The 19,746-nt window shown below is 34.1% G+C and overlaps 1 protein-coding gene across 4 annotated transcripts in view; it reads right to left on the reverse strand.

Annotated features, from left to right (window-relative positions):
• The window catches only part of GRM5 (glutamate metabotropic receptor 5), a 564,924-nt gene that overhangs the window by 346,086 nt on the left and 199,092 nt on the right, over positions 1–19,746 (reverse strand). For all 4 annotated transcript variants that reach the window (XM_008020463.3, XM_008020459.3, XM_008020464.3 and 1 more), the window contains exon 3: positions 4,753–5,002. In XM_008020463.3, the coding sequence (XP_008018654.1) occupies positions 4,753–5,002 (250 nt within the window). The remainder of the gene's footprint in view (positions 1–4,752; positions 5,003–19,746) is intronic.

The following is a 19,746-nucleotide window of genomic DNA, read 5'->3' on the forward strand; positions in this document are numbered from 1 at the left end:
CAAGTTTGATTTGGGGAAGAGAAGGAGAAAAAAGAGAGGTTTGCAGAATATATGTAAATAAAATAACACTAGAATGTTGAAAGAAGTTACAGGGTGAACTAAATAAAAATTTTTAGGAGGTAACATTGATATAAAATACTAATTAAAATTAAAATTTGAATTATCTACAATAAAATAAAAAATAAACCCAGGTTCTATGTAGAACCTAGGGTTTGCTATCAAATAATAACTTTCCCTCTGTTTCTACTCTATAGAAGACAATAGTAGAAAAGAACACTGGATTATAAGTTATGGTAGTTGGGTAATTGGTGACCTTAAGCACGTCATCCAAATTTTGGAGGTATCAGTTTCCTCATTTGTAAAATTAGAGTTAGTAGATGTAAACTTTTTCTTACAACTATTAACTTTTGCTTTTCTGTTCTGTTTCACACATCAATATTTACTGAGTCTTACTTAGAGCTCTTGTGTATAAAATACAATAGTACTTAATATTTAGGTTGTTCTTAGATGTGAGATTTTTTTCGTAACACTTATATGACCCTCTAACTTATCTGTAAGTTTCGTAAGGGCAATAATTATTGTTTCTTTTATTCACTGATTTATTTCAAGCACTTTAACATATACTAAACACTCAACATTTGTCAACTTAATGGTTAAATGAAACAGTACATGTAAAGTGCTTAGCACAGTAATTGGCACAAAGTATTTGATAAATGATCCTATAAATGGTTCTGATAAGTAGTTTATTAACACCCACAGTGCCATCTCACTAAGATAGCTGGAAGAAGTTGGGATATTTCAAAGAGAAGTTGGAGAGTACTGAGGACCACACTGTTGTTCCCAAATATTTGAAAGAATATCACATGTTACTTTTAGAGAGAGAGGAAAAACAAAAACAAAAACAAAAACAAAACATGGGCCAAGAGGCAGAAACTACAGGAAGATATTTTTTAAATTTGGAGTAAAGAAGACCTAACAAAACTGCTTAAAAGTGAGATGAATTGATGTTCAAGTAAATGTCGAATTACTACATAACCAGTTAATGGGGGGATAAAAAATCTAACTAAAGGCTATAAATTTAGTATTCCATGAATTAAACTATATGGAAAGAACTCTGTGTTTATCATATACAAAATAAATTTTAAAATACACAAAATATAAAATTTTGCAATGCTTCTGGAAATAAAATCATAGACGGACAATGGCAAATATTGTAAAAACCAATCTATTTACTTAGTGTACATGGGATCAAAGGGCATTTGCTTTTTGGAAAATATACCGTATGACTGAAAACAAATGCTGCTGATTTTTCTTACTAATGCTGGCAAATGGAGCAGATAGGAATCATGGAATTCTTTATTCCCTATCAGAAAAACAGAACTACTTAAAGCCAGATTTTTTTCTTTTCTGATCTTTTTACTGCTGTAGTAACACTGCACTTCAGAATACAGTATGAGAATATTGGCAGTTGGCATGTTCCTGGGTTGCATAAAACTAACTGATGCATCATTCCTGCCAACTAGGGATGATTTTGACAAAATGTATGACATTGATAAAAAAAGGAATCTCACTCAATATCATTTTTATTGAAGGATGTGTGGCCTCATACCAAAATAGCCCTATCAATCTATTGCCATCAGATCAGACAGAACAGAATTGGGTACATAAAATGGCTATCATAAAATGTATCCTAGCTGGAGCTAAGTCTGATCACAGAAGGACAGTTAAGCATTTGGAAAATGAAGGAAGTACATTTCCCTTAATAAGCCATCAAAAGTTAGTAACAAGTGACTTGGCTCTCTATCTGGGGCAGAAATCCTGAGAAAGATGCAGTGGTTTCTAAAGTTTTTGCTGTTCTTCACATTGGCTACCTGTTAATAAAAAGATATACTGTACATAATGTTTTAAAGGTATGCAATGAAGAAGCAGCTTCCCTACCACTTATAACTTCTAGTGTTACCATCTCAGAAGTGCACTTCATTCACACATTCAAAACTATTGTGTTGTCTTACTAGTGATGATAGGTAATTTTATGTGTCTAGTGCCTGGGCTATGGGTGCCCAGACATTTTACCAAACATTATTCTGCCTGTGTCTGTGAGAGTGTTTTGGATGAGATTAATATTTGAAACAGTAGACTGAGTAAAGCAGATTGCCCTTTCTAATATGGATAGACTTCAAACAATCAACTGAAGACCTGAATAGTATTAAAAGGCTAAGAGGTAATGTTTTTTGCCTGACAGCATGAGATGGACATTGGTCTTTTTCAGCCTTCAGACTTGGACTGAAACATTGGCTCATCTTGAATTGCAAGACTACCAGCTTTCAGACTGGAACTTAATATTATCAGCTCTCATGGTTCTAAGACCTTTCGACTTGGATTGGAACTACACATTGGCTCTCCTGGGTCTTTAGCTTGCCAAATACAGATCTTGTGACTTCTCAGCCTCTTTAATCACATGAACCAATTCCTTGTAAATCATATATATACATATATAAATATATACACACATATATACATATATGCATTTTTTATATATGTATATACTTTTGGTTTTATTTCTCTGGAGAATTTGACTAATACACTGATTCAGCCACAACAACAGGGAATGGGCTGAGTTGTGTCAATCAAGTGAATTATCCAGGTAATTCAAGTCAATCTCTGTGGAAGCTAATATTTTAGTATCTTGTCTAGAAGCAATGTAGGTGACCAGGCAAGGTAATGACATTTTTGTGATATAAAATAACAAGCCCATTTTCTAATGCTTTAAAAATGTGCTCTGAAAGCAATTCCTCACTTCTAAATCCCAAATTATATGATTCTACATTACAAACCAAACTCATGTAGTCATTCTCAAAATCAGTTTTAAAAGCAACTATGAAAATACCCCGCATTGCCAAGACAATCCTAAGTCAAAAGAACGAAGTTGGAGGCATCACGCTACCTGACTTCAAACTGTACTACAAGGCTACAGTAACCAAAACAGCATGGTACTAGTACCAAAACAGAGATATAGACCAATGGAACAGAACAAAGCCCTCAGAAATAATACCACACACCTACAGCCGTCTGATCTTTGACAAACCTGACAAAAACAAGCCATGGGGAAAGGATTCCCTATTTAATAAATGGTGCTGGGAAAATTGGCTAGCCATAAGTAGAAAGCTGAAACTGGATCCTTTCCTTACTCCTTATATGAAAATTAATTCAAGATGGATTAGAGACTTAAATGTTAGACCTAAAACCATAAAAACTCTAGAAGAAAACCTAGGTAGTACCATTCAGGACATAGGCATGGGCAAGGACTTCATGTCTAAAACACCAAAAGCAACGGCAACAAAAGCCATAATTGACAAATGGGATCTCATAAAACTAAAGAGCTTCTGCACAGCAAAAGAAACTACCATCAGAGTGAACAGGCAACCTACAAAGTGGGAGAAAATTATTGCAATCTACTCATCTGACAAAGGGCTAATATCCAGTACCTACAAAGAACTCAAACAAATTTATGAGAAAAAAACAAACAACCCCATCAAAAAGTGGGCAAAGGATATGAATAGACATTTCTCAAAAGAGGACATGCATACAGCCAACAGGCACATGAAAAAGTGCTCGTCATCACTGGCCATCAGAGAAATCCAAATCAAAACCACAATGAGATACCATCTCACACCAGTTAGAATGGCAATCATTAAAAAGTCAGGAAACAACAGGTGCTGGAGAGGATGTGGAGAAATAGGAACACTTTTACACTGTTGGTAGGATTGTAAGCTGGCTCAACTATTGTGGAAAACAGTATGGCGAATCCTCAAGGATCTAGAACTAGAAATACCATTTGACCCAGCCATCCTGTTACTGGGTATATACCCAAAGGATTATAAATCATGCTGCTATAAAGACACATGCACACGTATGTTTATTGCGGCACTATTCACAATAGCAAAGACTTGGAATCAACCCAAATGTCCATCAGTGACAGACTGGATTAAGAAAATGTGGCACATATATCCATGGAATACTATGCAGCCATAAGAAACGATGAGTTCATGTCCTTTGTAGGGACATGGATGCAGCTGGAAACCATCATTCTCAGCAAACTATTGCAAGAACAGAAAACCAAACACCTCATGTTCTTACTCATAGGTGGGAATTGAACAATGAGATCTGGACTTTTTCAATTGAACAATTGAACCTAGACTCTGGAAGGGGAACATCACACACTGGGGCCTATTTTGGGGAGGGGGTAGAGGGGAGAGATGGCATTGGGAGTTATACCTGACATAAATGTTGAGTTGATGGGTGCTGACGAGTTGATGGGTGCAGCACACCAACATGGCACAAGTATATATATGTAACAAACCTGCACGTTGTGCACATGTACCCTAGAACTTAAATAAAAAAATATATATGAGAGAAAAAAAAAGCAACTAGGAGTTTGAGACATGTTTACTTTCCAAGTGAATTACTCAAGGATATAAAAATCCATTTCATTACCTTACAGTCATGTGTTTTAGGACTTACAGATTCATCATCTTCATTTGTTGATTCCTGTTATTATTAATCAGCACATGGTGGGTCTACTTATTTTCCATGATTTTCTCCAGGCACAGGTGCGTTATGAAATTTAAGCTCTATTTCCACTGCACACATTAAGCTTTGAAAGATTTTTTTTTATTGTACACTAAAAGCTACCTTTTGGTGCTGCCAAATTCCTGGTATTAACTCCATGTAAATTTTCTTATTGTCACTCACCTGCCCAGAAGCAGAAATTCTCCCGCTAGACCCAGGCGCCTCATGGCCATCAGCAGACCTCTCACCGTCATACCCTCACAGAAGCAGGCCACCACCCGGGCCTTAGGCAAGTGACTTGTGAGCTTCTTCAGCAGCTTATCAAAGCTCTGCTCTCCTGCATTACTGTAGATTTTGTAGGAGTGGGCGATGCAAATCCCTTCCTTCGCTGACATGTCTTTGAAGGCTTCCATCCCACTTTCTCCATAGTTGCCTGTGTGAAAACATAGATAAGCAGAGGGATAGTGAAATGAGATTGTTGCATTAATTGGGTGTAATCAGAATGTAGGTGTTAGGAGCATGAAAGTCATGGTGCAGGACTTGGAACCTGAAGAACTGAATTTCAGTTTTTGCTCTTTTGCTGAATTGCTTATTTTGGGCAAATTACAATTGAACCACATTATACATGCATTCATCATTTATATTTTCACTGTGATGGAGAGAATAATATAAAAAGGGTAAGCAATTCATCATCCTTTTATGACTGAAAAACAGCTCTTATTCTAAGTATGAGTTGATGGAGATATGTATCAGCTATTTTTTTGTTTGCATTCAATCTCACTTCTCTTTGCTTTTCATTGATGATAATTTCATCCTACTGAGATTTTTGTATTTAAAGATATAGTATGTATGAGTAATACATGTAGTCTATATAGTATAGATGTTGCCATATAAATGTTTTAAAAAGTATTATACTATATGTAATATTCAGTATATTATATATTTATAATCATGAGAATTTATGGTTTGGTCTTAACTGAAAAACTGAGATCCTTGATTAAGATTTAGTCTTGTCACAGATGAATGTGTAAACTTATGAAAAACGTTTACAGTTTTATCTTATACAAACATGGGGTAGTTATTGATAAGGATGAAAAAGTTCAAAGTCCTTTTCAAAATTTGGAGACTAAGGACTAATGGTAGTCTTTTAAAATGAATGGAAAAGGGGATTAATATTGACAGTCAGTTATATGCCAGGACACCAGGACCTTTATATATGTGATCTAATTTAGCACTCACAATAAAATATTGATGTAGATATTATGAGTTCCATTCCATATATAGATCAGAAAACAGATAAAGCAGTTAGGTCCGCATTTACCTGGAGTTACTCTAGCAGTAATGGAGGGCTGAACTCCATTCACAGATCTAATAGCATAGGTTCTGCTCCCTCTACTTGTCTAAGGCTGACTCTTAGGAGTCTCAGAATTCTAGTTACATACTCATTTCTTTTTTCTATTTGAAAGTGATAATTCTCCAATTTTAGATATTTTTGGAACATTTTAAGGCTATATATTTTATACAGGGCTCATATTCTGAATTTTCAAAATATTAGATATATGAGGGGGGTTGTTTTGAAGAATACAAGAGGCTATTACAAGATAACCAAGCTGTAGAACATATAAGGATGTGACTGACCTAAAAATCAACTTGACCTAGGAACTGGAAACTCATCAGGATGAGTAGATATCAAATTAATAAGGAGCACTGAACATTCAATCCCATAGGGTTCACTATATGTCTATAACTGCAATAAAAATAATTCCACAACAATTTGATTTTGGGAAAGTCAGTTTACATATGCTAGCTCACTGCTCCTTACAACTCTGTGATAAAGGTTAATGTTATCTCCTCTTGGCTGATACAACTGAAGTTCAAATACAGATAGTAGGTGTCAGGATCTTGGTTTGAACATATGTCTCTGATTCCTGTCCTGATGTGGGTGCTACCATACCACAGGTACCTTGCTGCAAATGAAATCTATAAACTTTGAGGGTGGATTTTGGTGAAGTTTTGTCTCCATGAACAAACTACAAAGGGCAGAGCAGAGCAGGTCAGCTTGAGCCTGAGCCAAAAATACTGGTGGGCCAGCTGCATCTTTTCCCTCCTTCTCCAGAATTAAAAGCAACAAGAAACCTCTGTCATGATGGCAGGTGGGTAATCTAGTTATTTTGCAATTAACAAAGTTTAAAGGGCACTTTCTGAAAAATGTGCCAATGGGCCTCAATTACTATCAGTTTTACACTAATATGAGTAATCTATTATTCTTTGATTTATTTTTAGCTAACTCCGTTTTTCAACAGATTGTCTTGCATTTCATGTTTTGATTTAATGCAGAGGCATTTGCATAAATAATTTGAAATTAGGTATAGTGATTGTGATGTGAATTTATTGAGAATTTCACATCATTTACTTTTATTCTCAATACATTCACTGTTAAACAAGAAAAGACACCTAGCAAATTCAGATTTCTTAGCATTTTGTTCCTAACAGTTTTAACACTGTTTTTGTTTGTACAATATGTTGTAGAGAAGCAGCTTGAAATAGTGGAGAGAACTTTGTCATTAGAGAAACCTGAGTTCGACTTCAGTTTATATAGTCTTTTTAATCTCAGCTTTCTGAAGTAACACTGCTTAATATTCAGATATTTTAATATTATATTCAATGTATGTAAACTATATGGTAGGTCACCTGAACCCAATTAATTGTACCTACTGAAATTATAAAGAATATTCTAGACAGAGTTTAGCTACTCTTTAATGCAGCATCCAAAACAAACAGTGGAGCAAATGGCACTATGGCTGAACACTAGACTAAAAAAAATACGCTTACACTAGCAGAATAAAATATTATTTTCCCAGAGCAAATCTCAAGCTGTACTCTTTAAAATTAAAAAAGGCAGGGGGTATATGAAAAATTTTCACTCAATTTTGCAGTGAATCAAAAACTGCTCTAAGAAAGAAAGTTTACTTTAAACATTTAAATAAGAAACAGTTTTAATACATATGTGACATAAAAAATTTTACGGAATATAATTTTGATTTAACAAAAGAAATCCTTTGTTAGCCAGGAGACAAATGAGAATATGTCTTCCAATAAAATGGAAAAGACTGAAGTGTTGAGACTTTCCGGTAGTTGATAGAAACACTGTATTCTATAATTATACATTTTAAAATAATGAAAAAAGCACAGCAAAAAATGTCTACAGGCTTCTCAAAGAATAGAACACCTTTCAAGTAATATGTAGAATGAGGAAAAAGCTCAGGAAGCAACAATTACTTTTTCCAACAGAGGGAAACAAGTAACTGAGAAAGAAAGCTGTGATATAAAATATGAAACTAACACGTGACTTCATTGTAAACAATGAATAGAAGAAAGATGGAATCCATAGAACGTTCTTCTTTAGGTAGCAGAGAGTGTATAACTTGGAATTTTTTGGAGAAAACGTAATCATAGCCAATATCTTCACTCATAGCTCACACTACTTATAGGCATAATGATGCAAATGTCAGTCATTGATTTTCAACTTTAAGAATCCACCTATAGACAAATGGAAAAACTCATCATGCAATAAAATATATTTGTCATCAACTTTTACAATGATAATTAAAGAGAAAGAAGATGAAGGCTGAGAGGTAGATGCAGGGAAAGTTGTTGGGAAGAGGAAGGCCATTAAAATCATCCACTCCCAATTTGGAAGTCAAGATATACAGAAAATAAAATATATGTGATTAAGGAAATTACTGGATGCTAAAATAATCAGGAGTTAGCTAATGTGATGAATTATATTAAAAGAAGGAATAAGAAGATGTACAAGGTAAGAGATAATGTCTATAGTCATTTAAAAGTAGCTATTTTTAAAAAAGACATTCATATTAGAGATATGGAGGTGAAAATAAAAGGATGAAAAACTGAAACACTTTTTTCACTTGAAGCCCTGGTGTACTATTTGACTTTTGAAAATGTGAAAATATGCATTTAATGAAAAAAATAAACTAGCATACTTAAAAGTCACTGAAAGAAGAGAGTTGATGCAGATAATTTTAAAAGTAATTGTCTTCTCTCTGCTTTATCAATTTATCCTGTTTTAGGGATAAAACTCATAGAAGTTATCTATATTCTACGCTTGGTGGAAATGTAAATTAGTACACCCATTAATAAACTTCATGGAAGTTCCTCAACAAAACTAAAAATAGAATTACCATATGATATAGCACCCCTACTTCTGGCTACATTTCCAGCAAATTTTAACTGCACTCCCACATTCATGGTAGCATTATTTACAAAAGCCACGTTCTATCCATCAATAGATAAATGAATTTAAAAATGTGGTGTATATATACACAATGAAATACTAGTCAGCCTAAAAACCCTAAAAAATGGGTTTAAAAAGAAAAAATTCTGTTATTTGCAACAACAGTATATTATTCACTTTTGTACCACTACTGAGACCTGTTAGATAACTAACACATGTTGAATATAGAAATAAATTATTGAATGAGCAGTACAAAATAATCAACATCTATTTCCAGATTAAAATAATTGTCCAACTATGTGACTAGCAATCAGGACTGCCACACTGTGTCTAGTGGGCATCATTCTAATAAGCTATTATAACATATTTCACTTAAAACATGAACAGAGTTGCACAATAATCAAAATGTTGGTATTTTTTCCTCAAGGACCCCAGTTTTTCCCTCAGATCATAACAGATTTTAATAATTCAACCTCAAATACTGTTTAAAGCTAGTGCTTTCACTAATACTATTTGACCTGAATTGCATCAGCTGGGATCTGGAAGTATCTGCCTACAGTGACCCTATAAAGCACACGTTGGAAACAGGATTTGTTAAAGAGTAATTTTTAAACTTTCTTCTGTAATAGAAACTGGGGACCCCGAAAGGGAAGAGTGTAGGAAGAGAGTAAGGGTTTAAAAATTATTTATTTGGTATAATGTTCACACCTGGGCGATGGGTACACTACAAGCCCCAAATTCACCAAAAGGCATACATCCATGTAACAAACCTACACATAAACCCCCTGGATATTTTAAATTAAATTAAATTAAAATAAAAAACTTTCTGCCAACCTAAGAAATTTTTTTTATTTTAACTGTATGTTAAAAGGCACTGAGTAATTATAAACTACTTTAACAAGTAATTTATAACCATAGGTAAGTGCTATTTCAGATGGTATGAATTCAATATCATTAACAACTGTGTTACAGTGGTCACTTTAAAAGATAATAAAGTACAACAGCATAGAAGAGGTGTACCTAGTGAGACATTTTGTTTTTCTGGCAAAATAGCCATTAAATATATTGTTTAAATTTATCAATTTCACATATGTTAGGGAAAACTATCATTAGAATAAAAATCAAACTATTATAATCATAGTAAAAAGATAGAAATAATTTTGTTTTCTCTGATACTTTTCCCTTTTTCATAGTATCCTTACTTCTCTCTCCATAAATCAGACCCCAAATCACTGCACAGAAGCTTGTATACTATTTCCTCTATTATCTCTTATTTTTCATTTTCCCAAACCCTACCAACCAATATTTTTTGTTTCATACTTTTTACTATTCTCTTTCATATGTATCATAGACACCTCACATATTCTCATTTATTTATTTTTACTAATGCTGCTCTTTCTACATGGAATACCTTTTTCCACGTTGTACAGATTCAATTCCCTAGATTCCTTTAGGATGGAGAATACATCTTCTCCATAGTGCTATTGTTTAATTACAGTATTTCTATAATCTCTGTAATTTATAACTGCTAAAAAAGTTTATAATTGTGGATCCTTCACTTTCATAACAAGGCTGATTATACTCCTGATTTATTTGATGTTCAAAACTTGGTTAAAAATATAAACCATGATGTTGATTTTTTTTTTCTTAGAAAACAACTCACTTTAAATAATGTGCCTTATCATGGGATTTCTAAAATGTCTCAGAGTCAGGAAATGAGTTAAGGTACTAAGTATTATAATAAATTAGGCTTAAATTAAAATAGACATTCTATGTTATATATGTTGCCTATTGCATATATTCATTATATTTTGGATGTATTTACGTACCCTACTTTCCAAAACTGTGAGCCCGTAGAGGTAGGTAATGCATTTATTTAACTACATATCATCATTACATATTTCTTGTACAGAAAAGTGGTACAGAAAAATAGGCACAAAACAGTTTGGAAGAGAAGAGTAAATACAGTTTTCTAAGCAGATCACCAAGCAGATGCTAAAAGAATGTGGAAAATACTTTTTCAGAAAGTATTCACTTCAGGAAATACTAAACCTTTGCAAAGAAAATGAATAAGTAAAACCTCTACAATATAACTTTATTTTCCATCTTAGTTGGTCCAAATTATCTTTTCCTGACAAGGAAATTAAGATTTCCCATATAAATAATTATTTTAAAGTATATTTCAAGTGGCTTTAACTACTAATATCTTGTTGCTACTGTAAACACAGTTCATTTTACTGACAACTACTAGTGAAGTAAACTCATGTGAGTTGTGACATTAGTCTGGTATGATATCATCCCCTAAAAATATGTATAAGCAGTGTGCGTCTCCACTTCGTGTCCTTTAACGTGAATTAGAAGTGTCCATCAAGAGATCTTAACCCAAACTGCCCATATTGAGGGGGTTGTGGCTTAAACTAGTGATTAACCAAAATGGTCAGGAGTGGGAAAAGCTTGACAGTGAAGCACCTTTTCTTATTTTATTAATAGTTTTATAAAGATGTTCTTTTGTTTGATGCCATTTTTCCCACTACAGCTACATGTGCAGTGGATATAGCATTCTAAACTCTACATTACACTCATCTGTTTATATTTACCTCCTGTTACTAGACAGTGTTCTTTAAGGCAGATATTTCTATGTTCACAACAAAAACATTGTATATACATATTTTTGTGCCAAGAAAGAAAGAAGTTAAATGATGCAAGAAATGTGTATACATATTTTTATGGAAAGAAAGAAGGAAGTTAAATGACCCAAGAAATATTCCTAAAAATTTCTGTATAATTGAGATTTAGGTGTTTAGGTGCCTGGACATATGATTAATGTGAAAGTTTTAAAGCCAAAGGACTGGAATAAAAAGTTATCATTATCATGCACCTTCATCAAGGTACCTGAATTATAAATGTCATGGATATGAAAACTTTGCTAACAAACAGATTTCCAAGTTTTGAACAATGACCCAATTATTTCTCATCCTGCCCTGGAGTCTCTCTATAACACGACCCATATACCACAACATTAAGCATAAGGCACAGTATTACTGAATCTCATCCAAGGTGTTTATTATTGGAAGTACAAGAAGGATCTCATTTAGAAAATTTGCTTTAGTTATTACTCTAGGAATGGATTATTTAAGTAACATTTGATGAACTCTTCAACAGTAAATTAAGCAGAAAACAAATTGCTAGTATAATTATGTAATAAATGTAGATGTTATAAGTTTATAACTATGCATAGCCCACCTCATGGATTTTGAACTATATGTATAAAACATTATTTAAAGGAATATTAGCCAGGGTTACTGAGTATTGTCTTAAAGGTACTTGTCATAAAAGTACATGCCAAGTGATTTACTGAGTGGTATGCTGAGTTGGTGAACTTTTCTTCTGGCTATCAAGTATGGAGCTAGAGAAAGAAGTTTGATCTTAAGAGCAAAGGTATATGTTGACCAAATAAATTTAGATATGATAGAAAACAGGAAATCAGATTATTTATAGAATACATGACAGTTTTAACCACTATACATAAGGACAACAAGTTTGAGTGTCATATTTGGTTTGGTAGATTCCTGAGCTCTGGAATCAAAAGTTGATTCTCAGCATGTATCTACTCCCTCCAGCAACTCTAGTTCATATAATTGGGTTGAATGAACTGATATAGACAAAATGGAAAGGAAACCACATTTGAAAAGAAATTTTTAAATTTCTGTGAAATAGCCCAGTAGAAATGCCAAGTAGGAAATTAAATAAGAACATTCTGGCTAAGAGAATAGAAGTCTGAGTTGGAACTATTTGGGAGTCCTCAGAATATGGATAGAAACAATAATAGATAAAATGTAGGATGTGAAGGAAAGAGAACTCTGAGTTATACCCTAAAGAATTCAAATATGCGTGCATTAATTGAGAAGGAATAGCTCACAAAGACAATGAAGAAGGAGGAGGAGGAGAAGGAGGAGGAGGAGGAGAAGGAGGAGAAGAAGGAAGAGAAGGAGGAGAAAGAGAAGGACAAGGAGAAGGAGAAGGGAAACCAAGATAATATATTCTTATGGAAATTAGGAAAATAAACTGTTTTTACTTTTTTTTAACATTTACTCTGTTGAAAACTAAAGTAAGATGTGTAGTGACAAAAAATCCACTAATTCTGGCAACATAGTAGAAGATACATAGGAGTAGGCTTGTGTGAATGGGAGTAAAAAAAGTGAAGACAATATATTTATACAACTTTTTTGAGACACTTGGCAGTGAACAAAAGCTAAGAGTATGGTGGTGATTAGAAGAGAATCTGGAAATTCAAGACGTTTTGTTTGCTCATTTTTAGAAGGGGTTATTTTAGGTAAAGTACTTGGTCCAGAGCATGGAACAGAGAAAGCACTAAATACAGGATATATTTTATAATCATCATCATCACCATCCTCAACATTTATCTAGATCCTGTAAAATTATTTGGTAAAAGGTTAATAATATGAACAAATTATTGCACTATTTACTTCAAATGTGTTATTATTAAAACCAACCAACCTAATGAATTTGCTATTATTTCCTACATTTCTAAATAAGGTGCTGATGCTGAGAGAATTTGCCAAATAACTGATAGCTAGTAAATAGAAGAGCTGAAATTTCAACCTTCATTCTGTCAAATTTCAAAGCCCATGCTCTTTGCCTTCCATATATCGTTATTCTTAAAACACTGCGTGAAAATTGCTCAATTTAGTCCTGTGTTTCTTCCAAAAGCCTGCTACTAAATGTTTCATTTGAAACTAATTCCAAATGCTACAGAATTGAATTTGTCTCAGCAAACATATTATTTAATATATAAGTATTTTGCTTAATTTCCAAAATATTATAGATGTATATGATTTAGCACTAAATGATTCAATCCTCATGTTGCTGAGAGATGGTGTTTAAATCCCAGAGCCTTTCTATAAAATACACAATGCTTAATTGTAGCTTTTCTATGGACAAAGTCCTATAAAATAAGAGGGGGCTCTTGAAGGTAGATGTACCATATTATCTTGTATTTAGTTACTTAACTAAATCATTGCCGAAGAGGGAGAAACTTCAGAGGGACCATAGAAAATGACAAAAACAGTGATTTTTGTCTTAAATTTTTGGTAATATTTCAAGTTCTTATTATTTTTTAAAATGGTTTGAGATTTGCATAATGAAAAAAATCACTTTTTCAATCTTCTTAAAAATGTTGGAGTCTTCCTCATTTTTTTCCTCTGGCTGTTCTTCCTAGAGGAAAATAAAAACTTGAGACAGAAGCTATGACCCAGATTCCCACACTAAGGTTCCAGAATTCAACTTCTTTCTGCTTTCTTTGTAAACTGTCAAATTCACAGCTGAAGCCTTCAGTGCTTGTCTCATTAAAAGTAATTCCGTTTCCACAGAAAGGACGAAATTCTGTGTGGAGCTGTGTGTCAATGGGTCGGGTGGATTGGTGAGTTACTTATTTTGCTTGCTATAGCTCACTAGTCACCAATGATCCTCGATTCTAACTGGATCTAATGACAATGCAGAAATTCTCCCATCACCAGCTGAAGGCAGAAAATCCTCTACAACATAGCCAAAACTCTTCATGCTTGACAGCTTTTGCTGAAAAAAAGTCGCTTCTTTGACAGCAGCTCCCTGGTCTGCCACCACCTTCTCCAGTATAGATCTGTGCTGTCTGGGTTCTGTCGTAGCTAGATTCCCTTTGGAGGGACTTGGTGTCTCAACACAGAACTCACTTTGGATTCAGAAATGAGAAGAAAGAATTAAAATGTAGTGTAATGGCTGTGCCATCGTTGTTGCCAAATTTTGAGTCTCATTTAAGAGTGGGTAACTATGCTGTGTTCAGGCATTACAGCCTCGGTGACTTTCCTCTATAATTTAGACTTGTGCTGTCCAGTTTAATAGCCACTTGCCACATTGAGATGTTCAATCAGTGTAAAACACAAAATAGATTTCAAAGACTTAATATAAAAGAAAGAATGCAAAATATTCCATTAATATGTGGATTACATGTTGAAATGATAAAAGTTCTGATATACTGTGTTGCATAAAATGTATTATTAAATTTAATGTCATTTATTTTTACTTTTTCTTAAAATTACAAATATAGCCGCATCACATTTCTATTAGACAGTACCACTTTAGGCATGCAAAGAAATTTAGATACTGTACATTTCAGGGGAGAATTCAAACTTCTTAGGATATTTAATGGCATCCAAACTTGTTATGATCTGCTGCCTAACTTTTCTCTCCAGCCTCACTGACTGCCTTTTCCTGAGACATAGCACATGCTCCAGCCATACCAAAGAATATATAAATCAAATACACTAGGCTTTTTTACATCTCTAAATTTTACACAATCTCTGTTATTACTGGAATACCCTATATTTAGCTAATTCCTACCTATCCTTCAAGACTCGGCTGAAAGTGACAGAATTCTCTAAATTCAGTTTTTATTGTTATTGTTGTTGTTGCTTATTCTGAGACAAGGTTTCATTCCTGTCACCCAGGCTGGAGTGCAGTGGTACAATCATGGCTCACTGCAGCCTCAACTTTCCAGGCTCAAGCGATCCTCCCACCTCAGCCTCCCAATCAGCTGGGACTACAGGCACATACTACTACACCCGGATAATTTTTTGTATTTTCTGTAGACTAAATTTCTCCATATTGCCCAGGCTGGTCTTGAACTCCTGGGCTCAAGCAATCCCAGGAGGCTTTGGGAAGCCTCAACCTCTGAGAGTGAGTGCTGGGATTACAGGCATGAGCCACCACACCTGGCCCACAGTTCTAAACAGATACCTTCCACTGTGCTCTCGTTGCTCAACTCCCCTCCAATGTCATAGGATATTGTTTATGTTTTATTGTAATTATTTATTTGTCTTACTCCATAAAAGACTGTGAGACAGTTGGACAAAGGGGTTAATTACCCCCTTTATCTCTAGAGCCTAGGCAACCTAAGTATTTGTTGAATAAATAAATTTTAGAAAATGAGCAGCAATTTTTCATAAGTAAATTACTGAGCATCTACTATGAATCACTGTGTATAGCAGCTTCTGGTATTGAAGCTACCCTGCATTTATTGTGATATGAAAGCACTAAGCTAGGCTAAGATAAATTATCAAGGATAACACAGCTTAGTCAAAAGTGCCTTCAATAGAGGAGACAGTGATTGAAAATCTATTTGTTTGATTTATCACTTACATGGTTTTTGTGAAACGGCTTACCTTTTTTGTGTAAATTTGTCTCCTCAATTACAAAATTATATGTATTCTAAGAAACCCTAGAGAGTGGATTTTTAGACCTGCTTCCTAAATTGTTTTGTTATATATATATTTTTTCTTTTTGTGACTAGTTTATTTCACTTAGTAAACTTTATTGTTTTTTAGGGAAATATAGTCATTTTCATAAAAATGTTATTTGTTACCATGCAGAGGATTTATTATTGTTATTTAAATGAATCACAAACACTCTAAAATCCTCAGTTTTAAATTCAAATAGAATAAATGTCAACAGATATATCCACTATGCATATTTCAATGGTGCTACTAGTTACATTACTCTAATTATAAATTTTAATGTTTGTCTTTTTACTATATGGTAATTAGTATGTCACGGACTGTATAGTATTGGTATTGTATCTACAGGGAAGATTTTATTTTTTCATTTTTTTTAAGTTCTGGGACACAAGTGCAGGATGTGCAGGTTTGTTACATAGGTAAACCTGTGTCATGGGTTTTTGCTGCACCTATCAACTCATCACCTAGGTATTAACCCCAGCATGCATTAGCTATTTTCCCTGATGCTCTTCCTAATTATCATTAGAGCAAACAGACCATCTACACAATCGGGGAAAATGTTTACAATCTATCCATCTGACAATGTTCTAATATCCAGAGTCTACATGAAACTTAAACAAATTTACAAGAAAAAACAAAACAAAACAAAAAAAACCAACCCTATTAAAAAGTGGGCAAAGGCCATGAACAGACACTTCTCAAAAGAAGACATTTATGTAGCCAACAAATATGTGAAAAAAAACTCAACATCACTGCATTAGAGAAGTACAAATCAAAACCGCAATGAGACACCAATTCATGCCAGTCAGATGGTGATTATTAAAAAATAAAGAAATAACAGATGACTGGCGAGGTTGAGGAGAAATGGGAACACATTTACACTGTTGGTGGGAATGTAAATTATTTCAAACATTGTGGAAGATGGTATGGCAATTCCTTAAAGGTCTAGAGTCAGAAATGCCATTTGACCCAGCAATCCCATTACTGAGTATATACCCAAAGGAATATATATCATTCTATTATAAATATACATGCATGTGTATGTTCATTGCAGCACTATTCACAATAGTAAAGACATGGAATCAGCCCAAATGTCCATCAATGATAGACCAGATTTTTAAAAAATAGTACATATGCACCATGGAATATTATGCAGCTATAAAAATGAATGAAATCATGCCTTTTGCAGGGACATGGATTGAGCTGGAAGCCATTATCCATAGTAAATGAACAGAAAACCAAACACCGCATGTTATCTCTTATAAGTGGGAACTGAATGATGAGAACATAGGAACACAGGGAGGGGAACAACACATCCATATATATTATATTGACCACATAGATACTAGAGCTGAAAATAGTCTAAAGAGCATAGAAAACTATAAAATACATTAAAATGAATTATGCTGAATTAGAATTGTCTGATATTTAACTTTCATTTTTTATAGTTTATTTAATCATTGTTTATATAATTTCATGTTTAATAATGACTGTTTCTAACAACGGACTCTTAAAATTTAACATTTCTCTTACAATTGCCTAGATGAGCTGGTTCCAGCACAACACTGGACTATGCCAATAAAATATCCTAAAATTCTTCTAGTCAATGATCTCTGTCATATTTTCAGTTACTCCATGACTTTGAAGGGACCACTGACTTAATTGGCTATAATAGACTCCCTTTTTATAAAGATCCAATACAATAGAGGTGAAAGTATAATGATATATAATGGAAAATATTATTACTTCTGTTTTTCTGTACTAGGAAAAGGTCTGCTCATAAAGTATAATTTAAATTTGACCCTGCAGAAGGAGTGGACTTTGGCATTCTAGATGGAGTAAACAGAGCACAGACAGGTTAAGGTGGGTACTATGTGGTCAAGCTCCAGTCTGCCTACAGTTGAGGCTATATGATGGGAGGGCAAGCAGGCTGAGATTACAAGGGGGAGGCCTAAACTTGATACATAAAGAGGTGCAACAGAAGAGGTTTCTGAAGGCAGGTAACATGAACTAAACTGCAAGTAAGACTACACTGGCAATAATAGGATAAGAGAATAGAGTGGCGCTCAAGAAGGATACAATAGAGTATTACAATGACATAGTTTAAAATGAACAAAGTTGTATTCCTAAGTATTTCATTACCTTTGTAGCAATTGTGAATGGGAGTTCACTTATGATTTGGCTCTCCGTTTGTCTATTATTGTTGTGTAGGAATGCTTGTGATTTTTGCACATTGATTTTGTATCCTGACTTTGCTGAAGTTGCTTATCAGCATAAGGAGATTTCGGGCTGAGATGATAGGGTTTACTAAATATACAATCATGTCATCTGCAAACAGAGACAATTTGACTTCCTTTCTTCCTATGTGAATGCCCTTTATTTCTTTCACTTGGCTGCTTGCCCTGGCCAGAACTTCCAACACTATGTTAAATAGGAATGGTGAGAGAGGCCATCCTTGTCTTGTGCTGGATTTCAAAGGGACTGCTTCCAGATTTTGCCCATTCAGTATGATATTGGTTGTGGATTTGTCATAAATAACTCTCATTATTTTGAGATATTTTCCATCATACCTAGTTTATTAAGAGTTTTTAGCGTGAAGGGGTGTTGAATTTTATCAAAGGCCTTTTCTGCATCTATTGAGATAGTCACGTGGTTTTTGTCATTGGTTCTAATTATGTGATGGATTACATTTATTGATTTGTGTATGTTGAATGAGCCTTACAAGGTATGTGAAGGAACTCTTCAAGGAGAACTACAAACCACTGCTCGAAAAAAATAACAGAGGACACAAATAGAAAAACATTCCATGCTCATGAATAAGAATAACCAATATTATGAAAATGGCTACACTGCCCAAAGTAATTTGTAGATTCAATGCAATCCCCAACAAGCTACCATTGACTTTCTTCATAGAATTAGAAAAACAAAAACTACTTTAAATTTCATATGGAACCAAAAAAGAGCCCGTATAGCCAAGACAATCCTAAGCAAAAAGAACAACGCTGGAGGCATCACGCTACCTGACTTCAAACTATACGACAAGGCTACAGTAACCAAAACAGTATGGTACTCATATCAAAACAGCTATATAGACCAATGGAACAGAACAGAAGCCTCAGAAATAACACCACAAATCTACAACCACCTGATCTTTGACAAACCTGACAAAAACAAGCAATGGGGAAATGATACACTATTTAATAAATGGTGTTGGGGAAAACTGGCTAGCCATACACAGAAAACTAAAACTGGACCCCTTCCTTACACCTTTTACAAAAATTAATTCATGATGGATTAAAGACTTAAATGTAATACCTAAAACCATAAAAACCCTAGAAGAAAACCTAGGAAATACCATTCAGGACATAGGCATGGGCAAAGACTTCATGACTAAAACACCAAAATCAATGGCAACACAAGCCAAAATTGACAAATGGTATCCAATTAAACTAAAGAGCTTCTACACAGCAAAAGAAACCACCATCAGAGTGAAAAGGAAACCTACAGAATGGGAGCAAATTTTTGCAATCTAGCCCTCTGAGAAAGGGCTAATATCCAGAATATACAAGGAACTTAAACAAATTTACAAGAAAAAAACAACCCCATCAAAAAATGGGTGAAGCATATGAACAG

This window comes from Chlorocebus sabaeus, chromosome 1, assembly GCF_047675955.1.
Source record: "Chlorocebus sabaeus isolate Y175 chromosome 1, mChlSab1.0.hap1, whole genome shotgun sequence".
Classification (NCBI taxonomy): Eukaryota; Metazoa; Chordata; class Mammalia; order Primates; family Cercopithecidae; genus Chlorocebus; species Chlorocebus sabaeus.